Here is a 16,521-nt window from a genome sequence, read left to right on the forward strand (position 1 = left end):
TTCCAGGTGGGTCTTTGTGTGGCAGGCAAATGTTCTACTACTTAGGTACATTCTTGGCCCTAGAGAGTGCATGCTTAACCATAGGTTTTTACTACAGCAGACATTAGCATGGGGGAAAACCCTGGAGAATTCGTAAAAGAGAAAGAGAAGGTAAGGCAGAAGCACTAGCTGCTTACTTAAACATCCTTCAGTGTTTACAAAGCAGGGCCATCCCTCCTGATCGTAGGAATCAGAGTTTTCTATGATTTTCCCTTGTAGAGAAACTGGATCCACTTGAAATAAATGCCAGTTATTTTTGAACTGGCATTCTGCCAGACTGTAAAATAAGAATCCAGCAGTTGTTTCTGGGGCTTGAGCTGGAGAGTGAGGCCTTTGTGCTCTCTAACTATTTCAGAGACATGAGGTCCAGGATAAATGACCATGTGAATTCTACTCAGACTTTCGGAATCTTTTCTGATCAGTTGGAGTGATGACTGAGGCACACAGGAGCTGGATAGACAGCCCAGTTTGCTGCCTAAGTAGGCTCCAGCTTGGTCACCACACCACACCAGGTTTCAGTGGCTGCTGTCTGTGGGTTCAGTTTGGCTTGACTTGGTTCTTTCTGCTGGAAGCCACAGGCTTTGGCTCTTACATGTGAACCTTGTTTCCAAACCAGCTGGAGCAAATCATTGTTAAGATAATATGCTTGTCCTGTCATTCCCCCGCCCAACCCCGTTAACACAGAAGATGCAGATAACACCAAGAGACTGCTTCTAGGGCCTTCCTATCATCAGACACTCCCATTGCAGGAATGCTCAAAATGTACTTGGAGGAAATACATGGATGTATTGAGGAAATATATGTGAATGTTTCAGAATGTTTACTAGAAATATCCCGCTAGTGCCATCTATTTTAGGAGGTAATCATTCACTGAGAAGTTTTCTTTCCTTTTTTTTTTTTTTAATTCAGTATCTTGTTATATAACTGAGGTTAGTTTTGAACTCGAAGAAGATTCTCTTTGCTTCTGTCTCCTTAGTACTGTAAATGCCCAGTATGCTTCATCATGGCTGGCTTTTGAGAAAAAGGGCATCTTAGCAAGCAACACAGTTTGTAAAAATACAGGAATATTCCATCAGGTACTGGCATGATGGCTTGGTGGGTAAAGGCATTTGCCACCAAGCCTAATGACCTGAGTTTGATCCCTGGAACCCACATAGCAGGAGAGAATTGATGGTGCAAAGTTGTCCTCTGACCTCCATGCCCACAGGCTCTTGTACGTCCACTGACACCTAACTACACACACTCAATAAATGAACAAATGGAATTAAAACTATTTGTCAACATTTTAAAAACTGGAATGATGGCTTGACCTGCAATTTCAGGTACTTAGAAGGCTGAAGCAAGAGGATAAAAAATTCAAGCCTGGTTCAGGCTCTCAAAGTGAACCCAAGGCCAGACTGGGAAATAGAGCCCAGTCTCAAAATTTAAAAGAAGCTGAAAGGGTTGTTAGTGGGAAAGCACTTGCCTGGCCAACACAGATCCTAAGTTTAAACCCTGTCACCAACTGAGAGAAACAAATAACAAAACACACACACACACACACACACACACACACACACACACACACACACACACACACACACAGCAGGGCTGGCATAGTGGCATACAGGGCTGGCATGGTGGCGTACACTTGTAATTCTAGTGCTTTCGAGGTAGAAGCAGGATGATCAGGAATTCCGGGTCATATTCATGACAAATTCAAGGCCAGCCTGGGATGCATGAGACCGTGTCTCAGAGGGGTGGGGGTGGGGAAGCTAATGGGTTCTGGGCAGAGTTTTCTATGATTTTACTTTGTAAAGAAACTGGATCCAGTTGAGACTCTTCATTCCTAAGGAAAAATTTATATGGAGAGGCATTTACTAATAGGTCATCAGGCCCTCACTATGTGGCTTAGACTGACTTCAAACTTCAGGGCAGGCATTGCAAGTATGGAGCATCATAGTTACCAGTATACTGTGTACACTGAAACTACACTTCTGCCTGGTTTAAAGTTTCATAAAATAGATGTCTTAAATAATAATGACTGGCCGGACGTTGATGGCGCACACCTTTAATCCCAGCACTCGGGAGGCAGAGGCAGGCGGATCTCTGTGAGTTCGAGGTCAGCCTGGTCTCCAGAGAGAGTGCCTGGATAGGCTCCAAAGCTACACAGAGAAATCCTGTCTCGAAAAACTAATAATAATAATAATAATAATAATAATAATAATAATAACTGGAGTCCATAGGTTGGGAGAAGTCTTTCTCACTCGACCTCAACAGACCAAATGTGCTGGCTAGTTTTATGTCAGTTTAACACAAGCTAGAGGTATCTGAAAGGAGGCAACCTCAATTGAGAAAATGCCTCCATAAGATCCAGCTGTAAGGCATTTTCTTAATAAGTAATTGATGGGGGAGAAAGAACCCAGCCATGGTGGTGCCATCCCTAGGCTGGTGGTCCTGGGTTCTATAAGAAAGCAGACCAGTAAGCAGCATTCTCCATGGCCTCTGCATCATCCTGCCTCCGTATTCCTGCCCTGTTTGAGTTCCTCTCCTGAATTCCTTCAACTAGGGACTAATGTGGAAGTGTAAGCAAAATAAACCCTTTCCTCCCCAACTTGCTTTTGGTCACGGTGATTCATCACAGCAATAGAAATCCTAACTAGGACATCAGAGTAAAATCAAAATGGAGTCATCCACATGGAAGTTACTTGTCATTAGACTGAAAGAAGTAAGTGGCTATCCAAGCCTTTAAGAAATCAGGCCAATGAGAGACAGCCAAGTTTTCCAAGCAGAGCATCACAAAGGGCTTCTGCTTCAGTGCTTCTGCCCTTTCATCCTTTGGTCCTTACAAAGGAACCTGAAGTTGATCTGCAGTGAACCCATCACTTCTAGGGCTCTGTCTCTCCCCCTTCCCCTCCTCTACAAAGGAAGCAGCCCCGAGACAACCAATCCGCCTTTGCCATTTGCTTCTGTCCTTTTTATCTCTATTCAGGACTAGAAAACCATCTGTTCAGCCAAAGGTAGCTCTGCTTATATCTTACAGAGGCACTGGCTGATTCTAGAATCAAAAACAAGGTCACTTCAGATCATCAAACCCAAGCCAGGCATGGTGCCTCATGGCTGTGATCCTAGCACTTGAGAGATTGAGGCAGGAGCACAGTCACAAGTTTGAGGCTAGCCTGTGCTATATAGCAAGACTTCGCCTCCAAAAATTCCAATAAAATATCAAGAAACAAATGTTTGAACTAAACTGTAGGGTTTTTTTTTAATTTTTTACAGTAATCAGTCTTGAAATAAAAAAATTCCAAACCCATGAATAAATAAATATCAAAACACAGTGATCACCATGTTTCCAGTACCCTCCTGTGACTCCTAGACTCAGCAAATAAAAGCACAGACTTATCCAGTGAACTTGAACTTTAAGTCAGCAACAAGTAATTTATTAGGGTAAGTATGAAGCATATTTTATGAAGTATTTGGGACATACTTACCATTAAGAAACCATTGCTTTTTTTCTATTTTTTAAATTTAAATTAGAAACAAGCTTGTTTTACATGTCACTCCCAGTTCCCTCTCCCTCCCCTCCTCTCCTGCCCCCACTAACTCCCTATCCCATCCCCTTTCTGCTCCCCAGGGAAGGTGAGGCCTTCCATGAGGGATCCTCAAAGTCTGTCATATCATTTGAAGCAGGGCCTAAGCCCTCACCCACGTGTCTAGAATGAGAGAGTATCCCTCTATGTGGGATGGGCTCCCAAAGTCCATTCGTATACTAGGGATAAGTACTGATGATCTACTACCAGAGACCCCATAGCTTGCCGAGGCTTCCTCACTGACAGTGACCCACGTGCAGGGGGTCTGGATCAGTCCTGTGCTGGTTTCCCAGCTATCAGTCTGGGGTCCATGAGCTCCCCCTTGTTCAGGTAGGCTGAAGAAACTATTGATTAAGAATTATTATCTCAGGCGGGTGTTGGTGGCGCACACTTTTAATCCCAGCACTTGGGAGGCAGAGGCAGGCTGATCTCTGTGAATTTGAGGCCAGCCTGGTCTACAGAGAGAGTGCCAGGACAGGCTCCAAGGCTACACAGAGAAACCCTGTCTCAAAAAAAACAAAAAAAAAAAAAGGAGAATTATTAATTCCAATTCAAATAAACTGGGTCTGCGGAGTATTTTGGGAGGTCAGGGACTTGATGTTTGGTTGAGGCTGAATCTAGGCCTTGAACATGTTCTGCCAGTGAGCTAAGCCACTGGCCCCAGGTTTCTGATATTTTATCTGCTTAGATTATTCCTGTCCATCCCTAGAGCTCTCCTGGTTCCAGAAAAAAAAAATAAATTGCATTTACTATTCAAATACAGAAGTTACACAGTATCATTTTTTTTTCTTTTTTGATACAGGGTCTCACGTTGTAGACCAGGCTGGCCTGGCATTCATTATGTAGCCAAGGCTGACCTCAAACTCCTGACAATCCTCCTGCCACAGCCTTCTCGGTGCTAGAATCAGTCATGAGTCATCACATTTGGCTACCAAGCATCTTTCTATCTGGTTCAAAACCTGCCTTCTGGTTCTTTGGTATGTGAACTAACTTCACCCACCACAATCCTGAGCACAGTGAAAGGGATTAAGAATAGTTTTCCTGGCCTGGCGTTGGTAGTGCACGCCTTTAATCCCAGCACTCCAGAAGCAGAGGCAGGCGGATCTCTGTGAGTTCCAGGCCTGCCTGGTCTACAGAGCGAGTGCCAGGATAGGCTCCAAAGCTACACAGAGAAACCCTGTCTCGAAAAACCAATAAATAAATAAATAAATAAATAAATAAATAAATAAGATAAAAAAAAATAGTTTTCCTTTGCAGGTTGTTTCGAGGATCACATGGGAAAGACAGAAGCAGAGAATAGTAACAGAAGCAGAGATTATAAAAAAAAAAGCTGGGTGTTGGTGGCGCACGCCTTTAATTCTAGCACTAGGGAGGCAGAGGCAGGCGAATCTCTGTGAGTTCAAGTCCAGCCTGGTCTACAGAGTGAGTTCCAAAACAGGCTCCAAGGCTACAGAGAAACCCTGTCTTGAAAAATAAAACAAAGGAGATGGTGCATGTAAGTGTTTGGCACAGTTCTTAGCTCAGAAGGAACAATCCATTCTGTTAACTATTATGGAGAGGACACAGTGAGAAAAGGAAATGGCTCACCTGGTACCTGGAGTCTTCAATTTGTTTTGCATGACCCTCCTCTACATGTAGCTGAGGTACTGTGACTTTACTTACTGGAAACTCATTTTAGTTGACAATAAGAGGCAGCACACAGGAATAATAGCTACAGTGTTGATGGAGTGTCGTCACTTAATGACAAATTCTTTCATAATCATCTCGTTCTAAAAGTTTTGTTTTAAAGATTTATCTATTTTTATTTTATGTGAACGGTGTCTGCATGTCTGTGTACCACGTGCACACAGTGTCCACAGAGGCAACTGAATCCCCTGAAATGGAATTATGGGTCCTTGTGAGCTACTGTATGGACACTGGGAACCAAACCAGGGTCTTCTGGAAGAGCAGCCTGTGCTTTTAACCACTGTGCCATCTCTCCAGCACCTCAGCCTTGTACTCTGTATCCTCCTCTTTCCACTTCCCAAGTGTTAGGATCTATTTGTGGCTGAGTTTTTTCTTTTGTTTTGATTTTTGTAGGATTTTAAATATAATAGTTTAAATTTATTCTTTGAAATTTTCATATATGTGTCTTGATCATATCAATCTATCCCCCATTTTCCCCCTTTTGCTCCCCACAACACCTCGTTGCCCCAATTCCATAACTTTTTTAAAAACAATTTCCTGATTTGTTTAGTACTAACTGTATCACATGGATGTGTGAGACCATGCCCTGGAGTCTTGACAGCCTACAGGAGACCACATCTCTTAAGAAAAAATGAATATCCCTTCTCTAGCAGCCATCAATTGCCAATACCTCAGTTTATAAAGTCACTACATAGACAATGCTGGCCTCAAACTCATAGAGATCTGCCTGCCTCTGCCTCCCAAATGCTAGGACTAAGGTGGTGCTTACATGAATGCAGTACACAAAGAGACCAGAAGAGAGCACTGAATGCCACACAACTGGAGTTACAGACAGTTGTGGGCCACCAAGTGGATGCTGGGAATCTGTCTTGGTTCTCTGGAAGAGTAGCCAGTTTTTTTAACTGCTGAAGGAACTGCCACTCCAGCCCTGGCACTGAACTATCAACTGGTTTGATTTTGTGTAGGTCTTGTGTGAGTAACCATAGCACAACAACCATATCACATTAGCACAGTATTTCATGTATTCTTCCCATATCCTGGCTCTTATATTCTTTCTGCCCCCTCCCTTTTTTGTGATGTTCCCTGAGCTTTTCAGAGGGGAGGGGGGACTGACTTTTTGAGATGGGATAGCCTGTACTCCCATTCAACATTCTGGGATTACACTATGTTGGGATTATAGGCATACACCATCACAGCCAGCTACAAATGTATGTACTATTGTGTTAAAAACTGAGAGTCAGAGTCTTTCACACAGCTTACAATTGACTTGAACTCACAGCAATTCTGCTGTCTCGGCCTCCTAAGTACTGGGATTACAAGGCTGAAGCAGTCACACCCAGATAAAAGTGTATTTGGACTTGGGGTTTTTGAGACAGGATCTTGACATGCAGCCCTGGCTGGCCTAGAACTTGCTATGTAGACCAGGCTGCCCTTGAACTCACAGAGATCCTCTTGCCCCTCAGTGTTAAAGGTATGCACCACTATACCCCATTGAAAATATGTATTTTGAGAAAACTTAAGACCGTTCCTCTCAGAGAGGAAGTACTGCAAAAACTGTGCCATCAGAGCTCCGCCTGACTCCTCCCCACCACAGCCAACCCCCATGGCCAGTCCACTCCCTTAAATAGACTGACTCAGAGACCTAAAAAAGGAAGGCATGGTGAAAATGTCCTTTAGCCAGGGAACAAATTTAGAGCACCCTCTTTGTGAGTGCACAGTGTAGACAGACTTCTGGTAGCAGATGTGTCTTTTTGTCCTGGGCCCCCCAACACAAAACAATGCCCCTCAATGTTGTCCTCACTGAGAACAAAGGGTGATGACTCTCCACCCCGGGCAACAAAAGGCTCTCCAGAGTGGCTTTTTATAGCCAAAGCCAAAGAAAGCTATAACCTGTGACCTCTAGTTACCACAGGAAGAGTTAAAATGCTTTCCCTGCTTTTGTAACAGAGCACATCTACCATCTCAGGGGACAGTGTCTCTCTTGGCGACACGTTTCACACGGAGAGAAGCATCCTCTTTGCATGAGTCTGTCCACCCAGAACTTTCCTTGACTTGGAAATGTGTCCTTCTGGGCCATTCTACCCACAGCCTTTAGCTTGCCTGCAGGATACCAGTCTTGTTTACAGCTTATGCAAAGGAGAACTACTGTGGGTATAATGAGAATACAAGGCTTTTTTTTTTCTAAGAGAAATCAGGATGCTCGTGCTCCTTTTCAGAAACCACTTGGTTTTTAGTCTTTTTATTTATTTATTTATTTATTTATTTATTTATTTATTACCATTTTTATTTTTTCAAGACATGGTTTCTCTATGTAACAGCTCTAGCTGTCCTGGAACTCACTCTGTAGACCAGGCTGGCCTTGCACTCACAGAGATCAGCCTAACTCTGCCTCCAAAAGTGCTGGGATTAAAGGCTTTCTCCACCACTGCCCAACTATTTTTAAGTCTTACTATGCATAGAACAAGAGGGCATAGTAGAATCCACCATGCTGGCATCGAGGAAGCCATGCATTGTTATCCAGGACTGGAGATGTGTCATTATTGATAGCAAATGGAATATTATATGAACAGGTTTCTAAGAGAATAGGAGTGGCTTTGAGGGTGGGATATAAGCTACTAACAGAAAGGAGGTGCTGGAAGCAGCTTTAAAGTAGTCTTTTCAAACTTGCACAGTCACGTTTTCTCTCAGCCAGACTGAACTTCTTCCCTGGGCAGGATTTTAAAAGGACAGGCTCAAGTAGGAGGGCTGGAAAGTGCTGCTCTTTCTCGCCTGACCCAAGTGGTCTTGTAATAACAAATTACATCCCAGAGTTGAGAAGGTCAGCATAGATATTTTCTTTTCATTATAAGTAACTAGGTGACAGGGAAATAGCTTAGTCAGTAAAGTGCTTGCAAGCTTGAGGATTGGAGTTTGACCCACGGATGCCAAGTTAACGAGCCAGGCATGGTGGCTTGTGTTTGTATTCCTAATGCTAGGCAGGTGGGAAGGGTCCCTGGGACTCACAGGGCAGCCAGCCTAGCCTGCTTGGTGAGCTCCTGGGCCAGTGAGCAACGTTATCTCAAAACCAAAGATAGTATCTGAGGAGCAATGCCAAATGTGCACATACATTCTCTCTCTCTCTCTCTCTCTCTCTCTCTCTCTCTCTCTCTCTCTCTCTCTCTCTCTCTCTCTCTTGCTCTCTCTCCAGAATTACTAGAGAAGTAACACTACATTATGGACCAGATGACAGTAACCCTATGAAACTGCCACATTTCACTAAAAACAGATTGTTTTTAGTGAAACAGCTTGTTCGCTGTCCAGATTTACCGTTTTCCACACAAGAGATCATACTGTTACTCAGATCTTCTAAGACTAAATTGTTTCCAGGAACACCTAACTTCTTTCTTGGAAAAGTTCTGGCATCTTCAAGGTACATATCATCACAGAGCACCCATACATGTATGGCCTGGCTGTCTCCAGATGGAAGTTCCTGGTAGTCTGGTTACTTTCCCTACAGGCCTTCCAGAGTCAGCTTGTTGAAAACTGTGTGATCTATCGTCCACATGTCTGAAAGTGAGAGCCCATTTAGTGTTTGTAAACTATGTTGTGATTTTTTTTTTCCAGGAAAATGGAAGATCTTTTTAGTACACTTGTTGCTGGCAGAGGCAAACTTTTGAGACTTCTTCTTGCCCTCTTGAACTTCTCTTTTTTGATTTTTTTTTAAACCAGGTTTCCACAGTCAGTCTGGATGACTAGACTAAATGCTGCTCATTCAAACAGGTTGAAATTGTGAAACAGCCACTGTGCAGCCATAACTCTATAACACATTCCCTGAAATGGTTAAATACTGTCTCTTCTCTCCAGCTACCTCTCTGGAAATTTGTGTTTAGTAGCATTACTGACAGCCAGCAGGAACAACTCCTAAGTTCAGCAATTTGTGAAAGTACGAAACTATATCTAAACAGGGCTGGAGATGTTGCTCACAGTGGCAGAACACTTGCCTAGCATGTGCCAGGCCCTGGGTTCCTTCCCTGGTACCCTAAACAGTGACATACTGGCACACTCAAAAGCCAAATGTTATTCAGCAATAATAGGAATAGGAATAATAGGAACGAAAAGGATGTTGCCTAGAGCTCCCTCGTGTATAGATGTCCTGCCAAATCATGCTAAGCCTTATAAGACTCCAGAGCCTGGAGCTGTGGTGGGAGTAGTGATGACAAGGAAGAGAACATGTAGGGTCTCACTAGAGTCATGAAGGTATTTTAAAGCTGGTGGGGTTGGATGTGTAGTTGAGTGGTAGAGTACTTGCTTTACACTTGCAATGGTTCATTTGCTAAAAATTATTAAATCAAACACATGGATGATCTTTATGGTATAAAAAGTATATGCCTCAAAAAGTTTTTTATTGTTTGTTTGTTTTTAAAGCTAAAGGGAACTAATTGGGTGTGGTGGCAGAGATGGAGGCTGAAATAGGAAAATTAGAATTCAAGGTTGCCCTTAGCTACATAGAAAGTTTGAGGTCAGCCTGGGCTATATACTATCTCTTATTTTTTTGTTAGTTTGGTTTTCAAAACAAAAGTTTCTCTGCGTATTTCTGACTGTATTCCAACTTGCTTTGTAGACCAGGCTGGCCTCAAGCTCACAGAGATCTGCCTGCCTCTGATTCCTCAGTGCTGGGATTAAAGGTGTGCATATTCACTGCCCGACTTATTTTTAAAAAAGGAAGGAAGGAAGGAAGGAGGGAGGGAAGGAAGGAAGGAAGAAGGGACAAAGGAAGGGAGGAAATTAGTTTTTTTGTTTTCTTTTGTGTTTTTGTTTTTTTTGGTTTTTTTAAGGAACTGAAATCTCAGAGCCTCTAAAAGGTGAAAAATGAAAACAAAGAAACTATATGCTACAAGAGAATCACGCTGTGTAGCCATGGCTGGCCCAGAACTTGCTGTGTAGAAGCCGCCTGGCTGGGAACTCACAGAGATCCAGCTGCTTTTCTCTCTGGAGTATGAACACTAGAACTAAAGGCGTGCACCACCACACTGGTGAGATTTTCTTTTCCTTTTTTTCATTTTCTTGTATTTTTGAGATAGGGACCTCTTAAGTAGCTTAGATTTGTCTCAAATTGCTATGTAGCCAAGCTGTTCTTAAACTGTCAACAATCCTCCTGCCTCAGCCTCAATCCTTCTGCCTGCTGTACCACCACAAAGGGGCTGCACCTAGGATTCACACATGCTAGGCAAGGTCTCTACTTTCCCTCCTTATAAAAAATGTATTGCATCTAGTTATGATGGAGATGTACCAGGTCTTGGGAGAACATCTAGCAAGAATACTGGACAGAAAATGTCACTGGAGAAGGGAACATCTGAGTGCTAGACTTGAAGAATGAACCAGGCTAGGAGGGGGGTGGAGAGGAGGAGCTAGCTAGGAAATTGTGAGTAAAAGCCAAATTGTTTTGTTTTTTGTTTTTAAATAGGAACACCACCAATTTGTGTGTCATCCTTTGGCAGGGGGCATGCTAATCTTTGCCTCATTCCAATTTTAGTACATATAATGCCAAAGAAAGCATAGCTCCAGGGCTTTAAAAAACCAGGCACCTGCCCCTGAGTTTGGTCTGTTCTAAGGAGTGAGGAGGCTGGGAAGGCTTCAGATAGAGGGAATCATTAGATTGAAAAGTGACTCTAGCTAAAGTCTAGATAAGAGAGGACAGGGACAGATACAGTATAGTAGAAGACATAGCTGGACATGACCTAGAGTCAAAGTGAAGTCTGAGCCCCACTCACTTTACAGATGGAGCTTCTCGATCATGTCTGACTTGCAGACCTGTACAGCAAGTTCCAGGCCTGCTTGGGCTACAGAGTGAGTCCCAGCACAGCCTGGACAACAGTAGTGTGACCTTGATTCAAAATGATATAGCTCAGTGGTAGATTGTCTAGAATGTTCTAACATGTTGAAAATCTTGTGTTCAATGACCAGGACTACAAAAACAAAAAGAAATAACCAAGAAATGATGGGACAGTCAAGTCCCTAAACTCTGTCTCTATCAGTTAGGTCCAGTGGTGCAAACCTACTTGGAAGGTTGGCACAACAAAGTGGCAAGTTCAAGCCTGTCTCTTTCTCTCTGTGGTTTTTGTTTTGTTTTGTTTCTTTTTCTTTCTATTTTTTTTAAGGAGCTGTGATTATAGCTTAGTGGTAAAGCACTTGTCTAGCATGTGCCAAGCCCCTAGGTTCAATCCCCAGTACTTTACCAGAAAAAAAAAAAGCACTCATTTTTAAATTCAGATCTTCTGAAATCCGAATTTTCAAAGTAGCAGCCTGGAAAGTTCCTGTTTCTGATGCAAAGGGGATTCCCAAGGCCAGGCAAAGCTTACCTTCGGTATGCAAAATAATCCATACCAGTCATTCATTTACTCATTCATTCGTTCATTCATTCAGTGTCTGAATAAGCATCAGCACAGAAAAAGACAACTCAAAGCTCTCTGAAGTCTGACTGCTCTTTTCTCATTATGAATGGTGATGACACAGCTGAAATAAAGTCAACATTTCACCTGAAACAAGAACAGGCAAGAATAACTCATAAAGGGTGAACACAGGAAAGTGAGCTGCTGTGACGGATCTTCACAGAACTGGTTTTCAGCCTCTGTGGCGTTGGTCATCTGTAAGCGTGAATACTGTTCTCAGTAGAAACACAGGGTCTCACTGTGTAGCTCTGGCTGGCCTGGAACTCACTATGTAGACTAGGCTAGCCCCAAACTCACAGAGATCTCCCTGACTCCACCACTATGCCCCGGAACATGGTAGAACCTTAGTGTATTACCATCCTAGGGTGGCTATAACAAATTGCCAAAGAGTACTTTAAAACCACAGAAATTCGTTTTCTTGAATCTCTTGAATCCCCCCGCCTGAAATCACCATCACTATTGCTGCCCTCCTCACCAGGCTTTGAGGAAGCTCTTAGCATCTTCTGGCTTTTGGAGTTTCATCAGTTTGGGGTTTAGTCTTCTTGGCATGCTAGGGATTTAACTTACACATGTGCTGCCACGGAGCTACCCTTAGCCTGGTTTTAGCTTGGAGCTGCAGAACTCCTATTTAAGCCTCTGTCTCTTCATATGGCCTCCACACATGCCCGTTTGTTTCTTTTATCTCTTAGAAAGACACATGCATTGGCTTTAGCACCATCTGGTAAAAGTGAAGTGATCTCATCTCAAGATTCTTAATTATATCTACAAAGATGCTTTCTCCGAGTTAAGATCGCATTCACAGGTGCCTGAAGTTATGACAGATGTTTCTTAGGGTGGGGGGTAATGGTCTTTATTTTACTTAGCTAGCAAAGTAGCAGGTTTCTTTAAGGAATCTTTATATTTAGTTTTGGTGCATCTTGCCCCACTTCCTCTCATCTCCTTGGCCTTCATCCCAGTGTAAAAACCCTCCCACCCCACTATTCTTTCTTCTACTTTCATGTCACATTGTTTTATTACCCACCCCTCCCCTAAGCCCCCCCCCCCTTGTGGGTCCCTTTCTAGTTTCTGGCCTCTACACCCATCCCCTCCACAGCTGAGATGCTTTTATTTGATTTTGTGTTTTGGAACAAGTTCTTGCTATACAGCACAGCCAGCCTGGCCTTGAATTCATCAGCTTTTTTTCTTAGCTTCCTGAGTGCTGGGGCTACAGGAAGGATCACCAGGTATGATTTGTTTTCTCTCTGTGTGTATCCCTGGCTGGCCTGGAATTTACAGAGATCTTCCTGCCTCTGTCTCCAGAGTGCTGGGATTAAAGGCATGTACTTCCATATCCAGCTGACTTTTAAATTAATATTTTTAATGGTGTATGTGTTTGGATCTGTGCCTGGGTGTGCACATGGGTGTACATGTATGCACATGTATGTACAGATGCCAGAGGAGGTTAGAGGTGTCAGTTTTTCCTGGATCTGGAGTTATAGGCAGTAGTGTGCCACCTCATCTGAGTGCTTGGAATCAAACTCTTGTCCTCTGGAAGAACAGTGCATGCTCTTAATTAAAGAGCCATCTCTCCAGCCCCCTGAATTTTTTTTTTTTAATACTATACATTCATTGTTCAAAATGATAGGCTTCATTCTGGAATACCTGGATCATATTCACCCTTTATCACCCTCTCAGTGTCTCCCTCTTCTTCTAGAATAGTCTCTGAGAGATGCAGCGTTTTGTTTAGTTTGCTTTTTTGTTTGTTTGTTTTTTGTTTTCGTTTTTTATTTTTTTTTTTTTGAGACAGTTTCTCTGTGTATCCCTGGCTGTCCTGGAACTCGCCCTGTAGGTCAGACTGGTCTCACAGAGATCTGCATGCCTCTGCCTCCCAAGTGCTGGGATTAAAGGCGTGCGTCACCACTGCCCAGAAAGATGCAGTGTTTTATGATTCTCAATTTGATCCACTACACTGAGCAATCTTAAACTATCAAATAGGAATAGGTTCATATGATATACCTATCTAAACTGATGTGTTTAGAAAGTGTTTTGAATATAAAATTTCGGACAGGGGCTTAGTTGATAGGGTGCTTCTTGCCTGGCAACAGCAAGGCCTTGGGTTCAAGCCCCCAGTATGATAAATACATACATTCATACATAACAAAGTAGAAATAAGCTCTTCATTCAATGCATATTAAGTGTGTTGATCAACTCTCTCCCCATTCCTTCTTTCCAGTCCCTCCCCTGTCCCTCCTACCACTTTTCCCTGTCTCAAAACAACAACACAAAGCAAAAGGAAGAAAACATTCAGAAATGGCACATACAAAAAATTCATGTCATCCAAGGAAAGACAGGAAAAAGTCCCCCGCATCCAGGCTTTGTTAGTGAAAACACAGCAGAAGCGAGGAGGCCTCTTCCTTGTATCCATCCCAGTATGGTGGAACCACTGCTAATGTTCATTAAAGCGTCCTTAATCAATGTGATGATTATACATTTCATGCATTTCATTTGAACGGTGCTGATTTCATTAACTTCCAGATGACTCACTCTGTAAACCTCTGGCCCTCACTGTTCCCGCCTGAGTGGGCCATGTGCTGCCTTCCTGCTGACATCACTGGAAATCTTGAGTCTGAACCAAAGCTGCCCTGTGCCTCCATGACCTTTCTCCACAATGCACAGTGGGGCCGGATTTCTCAAAGCTCAGAATATTCATGTCTGCTGCTCTGACCCCATGGAGGCTACTGTTTGAACTCAGCCTATTCTTAGATGTTCATGAATACCCTACAGCAGGCCCACTGGGAATCAAGACATAGATTCTGGATTTCAAAAACTTTCCTAGGACCAGTGAGATGGCTCAGCAGGTAAAGGTGCTTGCAGCCAAACCTGACATTTTAATTCAATCCTCAGAACACAGATGGTGGAAAGAGAGAACTGACTCCTACAAGTTGCCCTCTGACCGCCACACTTGTGTTGTGATGCACCACACACTCACATTCACACACAATAAATACAAACGCAGTAAGATTTTAAAAAGCTTTCTAATCTGCTCCCAGACTTCAGGAAACCCTGTGTCTGTTTGCCTCAGCAGAGAAAAGGCCAGCGAGGCAGAGGGAGCCTGCCACTGCTTCACTCTGATGGACAGATGACCTTGAAGAAGTCACCTGAGAAAGGTCTTACCTCGATGGCCATGTCTTCGTTGGTCTCTATAGGATCTGCAGTTGCCTCATCCCCCTGTAGCAGCACACTGGACCACCCAGATGCTGGAAAAAAAGAAAGGGTATTTGAGCCAAGTGGATTTGTCCCATCTGATGGAAATGCACAGCTGTCATTTTGCAGATTAAAAACCCACGTGATTTGTTAGGGAAATGAGTGGTAACTAATGTGTGGCTCCAAATCTACCTGCTGGTGGTTAACACTGGCAAAGCTTTCTTTCCAAGGTACAGTCAGTCAGCACATCCTTTGTTTTTACTTCATTTCCAACTTAGAAGTTCTGTTCAAGCCCTTTTTGTTATTGAGACATGGTCTTGGGTAGCTCAGGCTTTCCTGGAACTTGCTATGTAGCAGAGATTGGCCTTGAGCACCCTGTTTCCTTCCCCCCCACCTCCCCAGGATTGGTATAATAAGGCTGTACCACCAATCCTGGCTTCAACTTTATTGTAATTCCTGAATCTGGAAGGGACTAGAATGATTCCCATAGGCAAACAAGCCTCATACTAAGGCCTCATTTGGGGCTTAGAGTGAACCCCAAGCACAGATATATACATATTTAGTTCATTATCCAACAGAAGTGACTCCAGTGCTTATGATGATGAAGCCTGGAATTCTTGATGTAGCTCAGTTGGCCTCAGCTATCCTCCTGTTGGTGCCGGGGTTACAGGTGTGTGCCACCATGATCAGCCTTGTTCCTTTCTAAAGGGGTCAGACTATCTGCAAATGTTGGTATTTGGCAAGAGGTGGTTTTATTCTTTGTTTGTTTGTTTGTTTGTTTGTTTTGAGACAGGGTTTCTCTGTGTAGCTTTTGGAGCCTATCCTGGCACTCGTTCTGGAGACCAGGCTGGCCTCGAACTCACAGAGATCTGCCTGCCTCTGCCTCCCGAGTGCTGGGATTAAAGGCGTGCGGCACCAACGCCCGTCTTGAGGCGGTTTTATTCTTATGCTGGATATGAGGAGGCATGCCCATAACACTAGCACTCCACAGGCAATGGTGGGAGGATCGTCCCAACTTCAAAGTCTACTACAAAGGTATGCATAGCAAGTTCTACAAAGTGTGTTTCCAGGCCAGTCAAGGCCACAGAGTGACCCTCTCTCATGCCCCTCCCTATAACAAGAGAGAGAGAGACAGAGAGAGAGAGAGAGAGAGAGAGAGAGAGAGAGAGAGAGAGAGAGAAAATGGATGTGGTATTTTAGTTTTTAAAATGTTAGTAGTGAGATGAGGATAGAAATACTGATGCCCACAGAGGTCTGAAGAGTGCATCGGCTCCCCTGGAAGTAAAATTACAGATGGTCGTGAACCACCATGTGGGTCCAGGGAACTGAACCCAAGTCTTCTGTTAGAGCAACAAGTACTCTTAATTGCTGAGTCATCTTTCCAGGCCTAAGAATATTATTTTAAAAGCTGGACATGAAATTCCTTCATGTAGAAAACTGTGTTTGGAAAACAAAGTAACTTTCTGAATCTTTAAGGTATAAAAAGTGGGTTCCCACTGGTGCAGTAGTATCATGACTACTAGCTGGCAAGCTATTGCTATTGTTTTGCTAAATGGGCATGTTATGTCCATTAAGTTGCCTTCTACATATTTGTATCTATGCCCATAAATCAGCTT

The 16,521-nt window shown here is 43.4% G+C and overlaps 1 protein-coding gene and 1 non-coding gene across 6 annotated transcripts in view; both read right to left on the reverse strand.

Moving 5' to 3' along the window:
* Positions 1 to 16,521, reverse strand: part of Palm2akap2 (PALM2 and AKAP2 fusion) — a 332,065-nt gene that overhangs the window by 116,788 nt on the left and 198,756 nt on the right. For all 5 annotated transcript variants that reach the window (XM_027403043.2, XM_027403045.2, XM_027403041.2 and 2 more), the window contains one exon: positions 14,876 to 14,958. In XM_027403043.2, the coding sequence (XP_027258844.1) occupies positions 14,876 to 14,958 (83 nt within the window). The remainder of the gene's footprint in view (positions 1 to 14,875; positions 14,959 to 16,521) is intronic.
* On the reverse strand, positions 10,729 to 10,830 carry LOC113831270. Its single transcript, XR_003482974.1, has one exon. It is a non-coding gene; the product is annotated as a U6 spliceosomal RNA (small nuclear RNA).

Source organism: Cricetulus griseus, chromosome 2, assembly GCF_003668045.3.
Source record: "Cricetulus griseus strain 17A/GY chromosome 2, alternate assembly CriGri-PICRH-1.0, whole genome shotgun sequence".
NCBI lineage: Eukaryota > Metazoa > Chordata > Mammalia > Rodentia > Cricetidae > Cricetulus > Cricetulus griseus.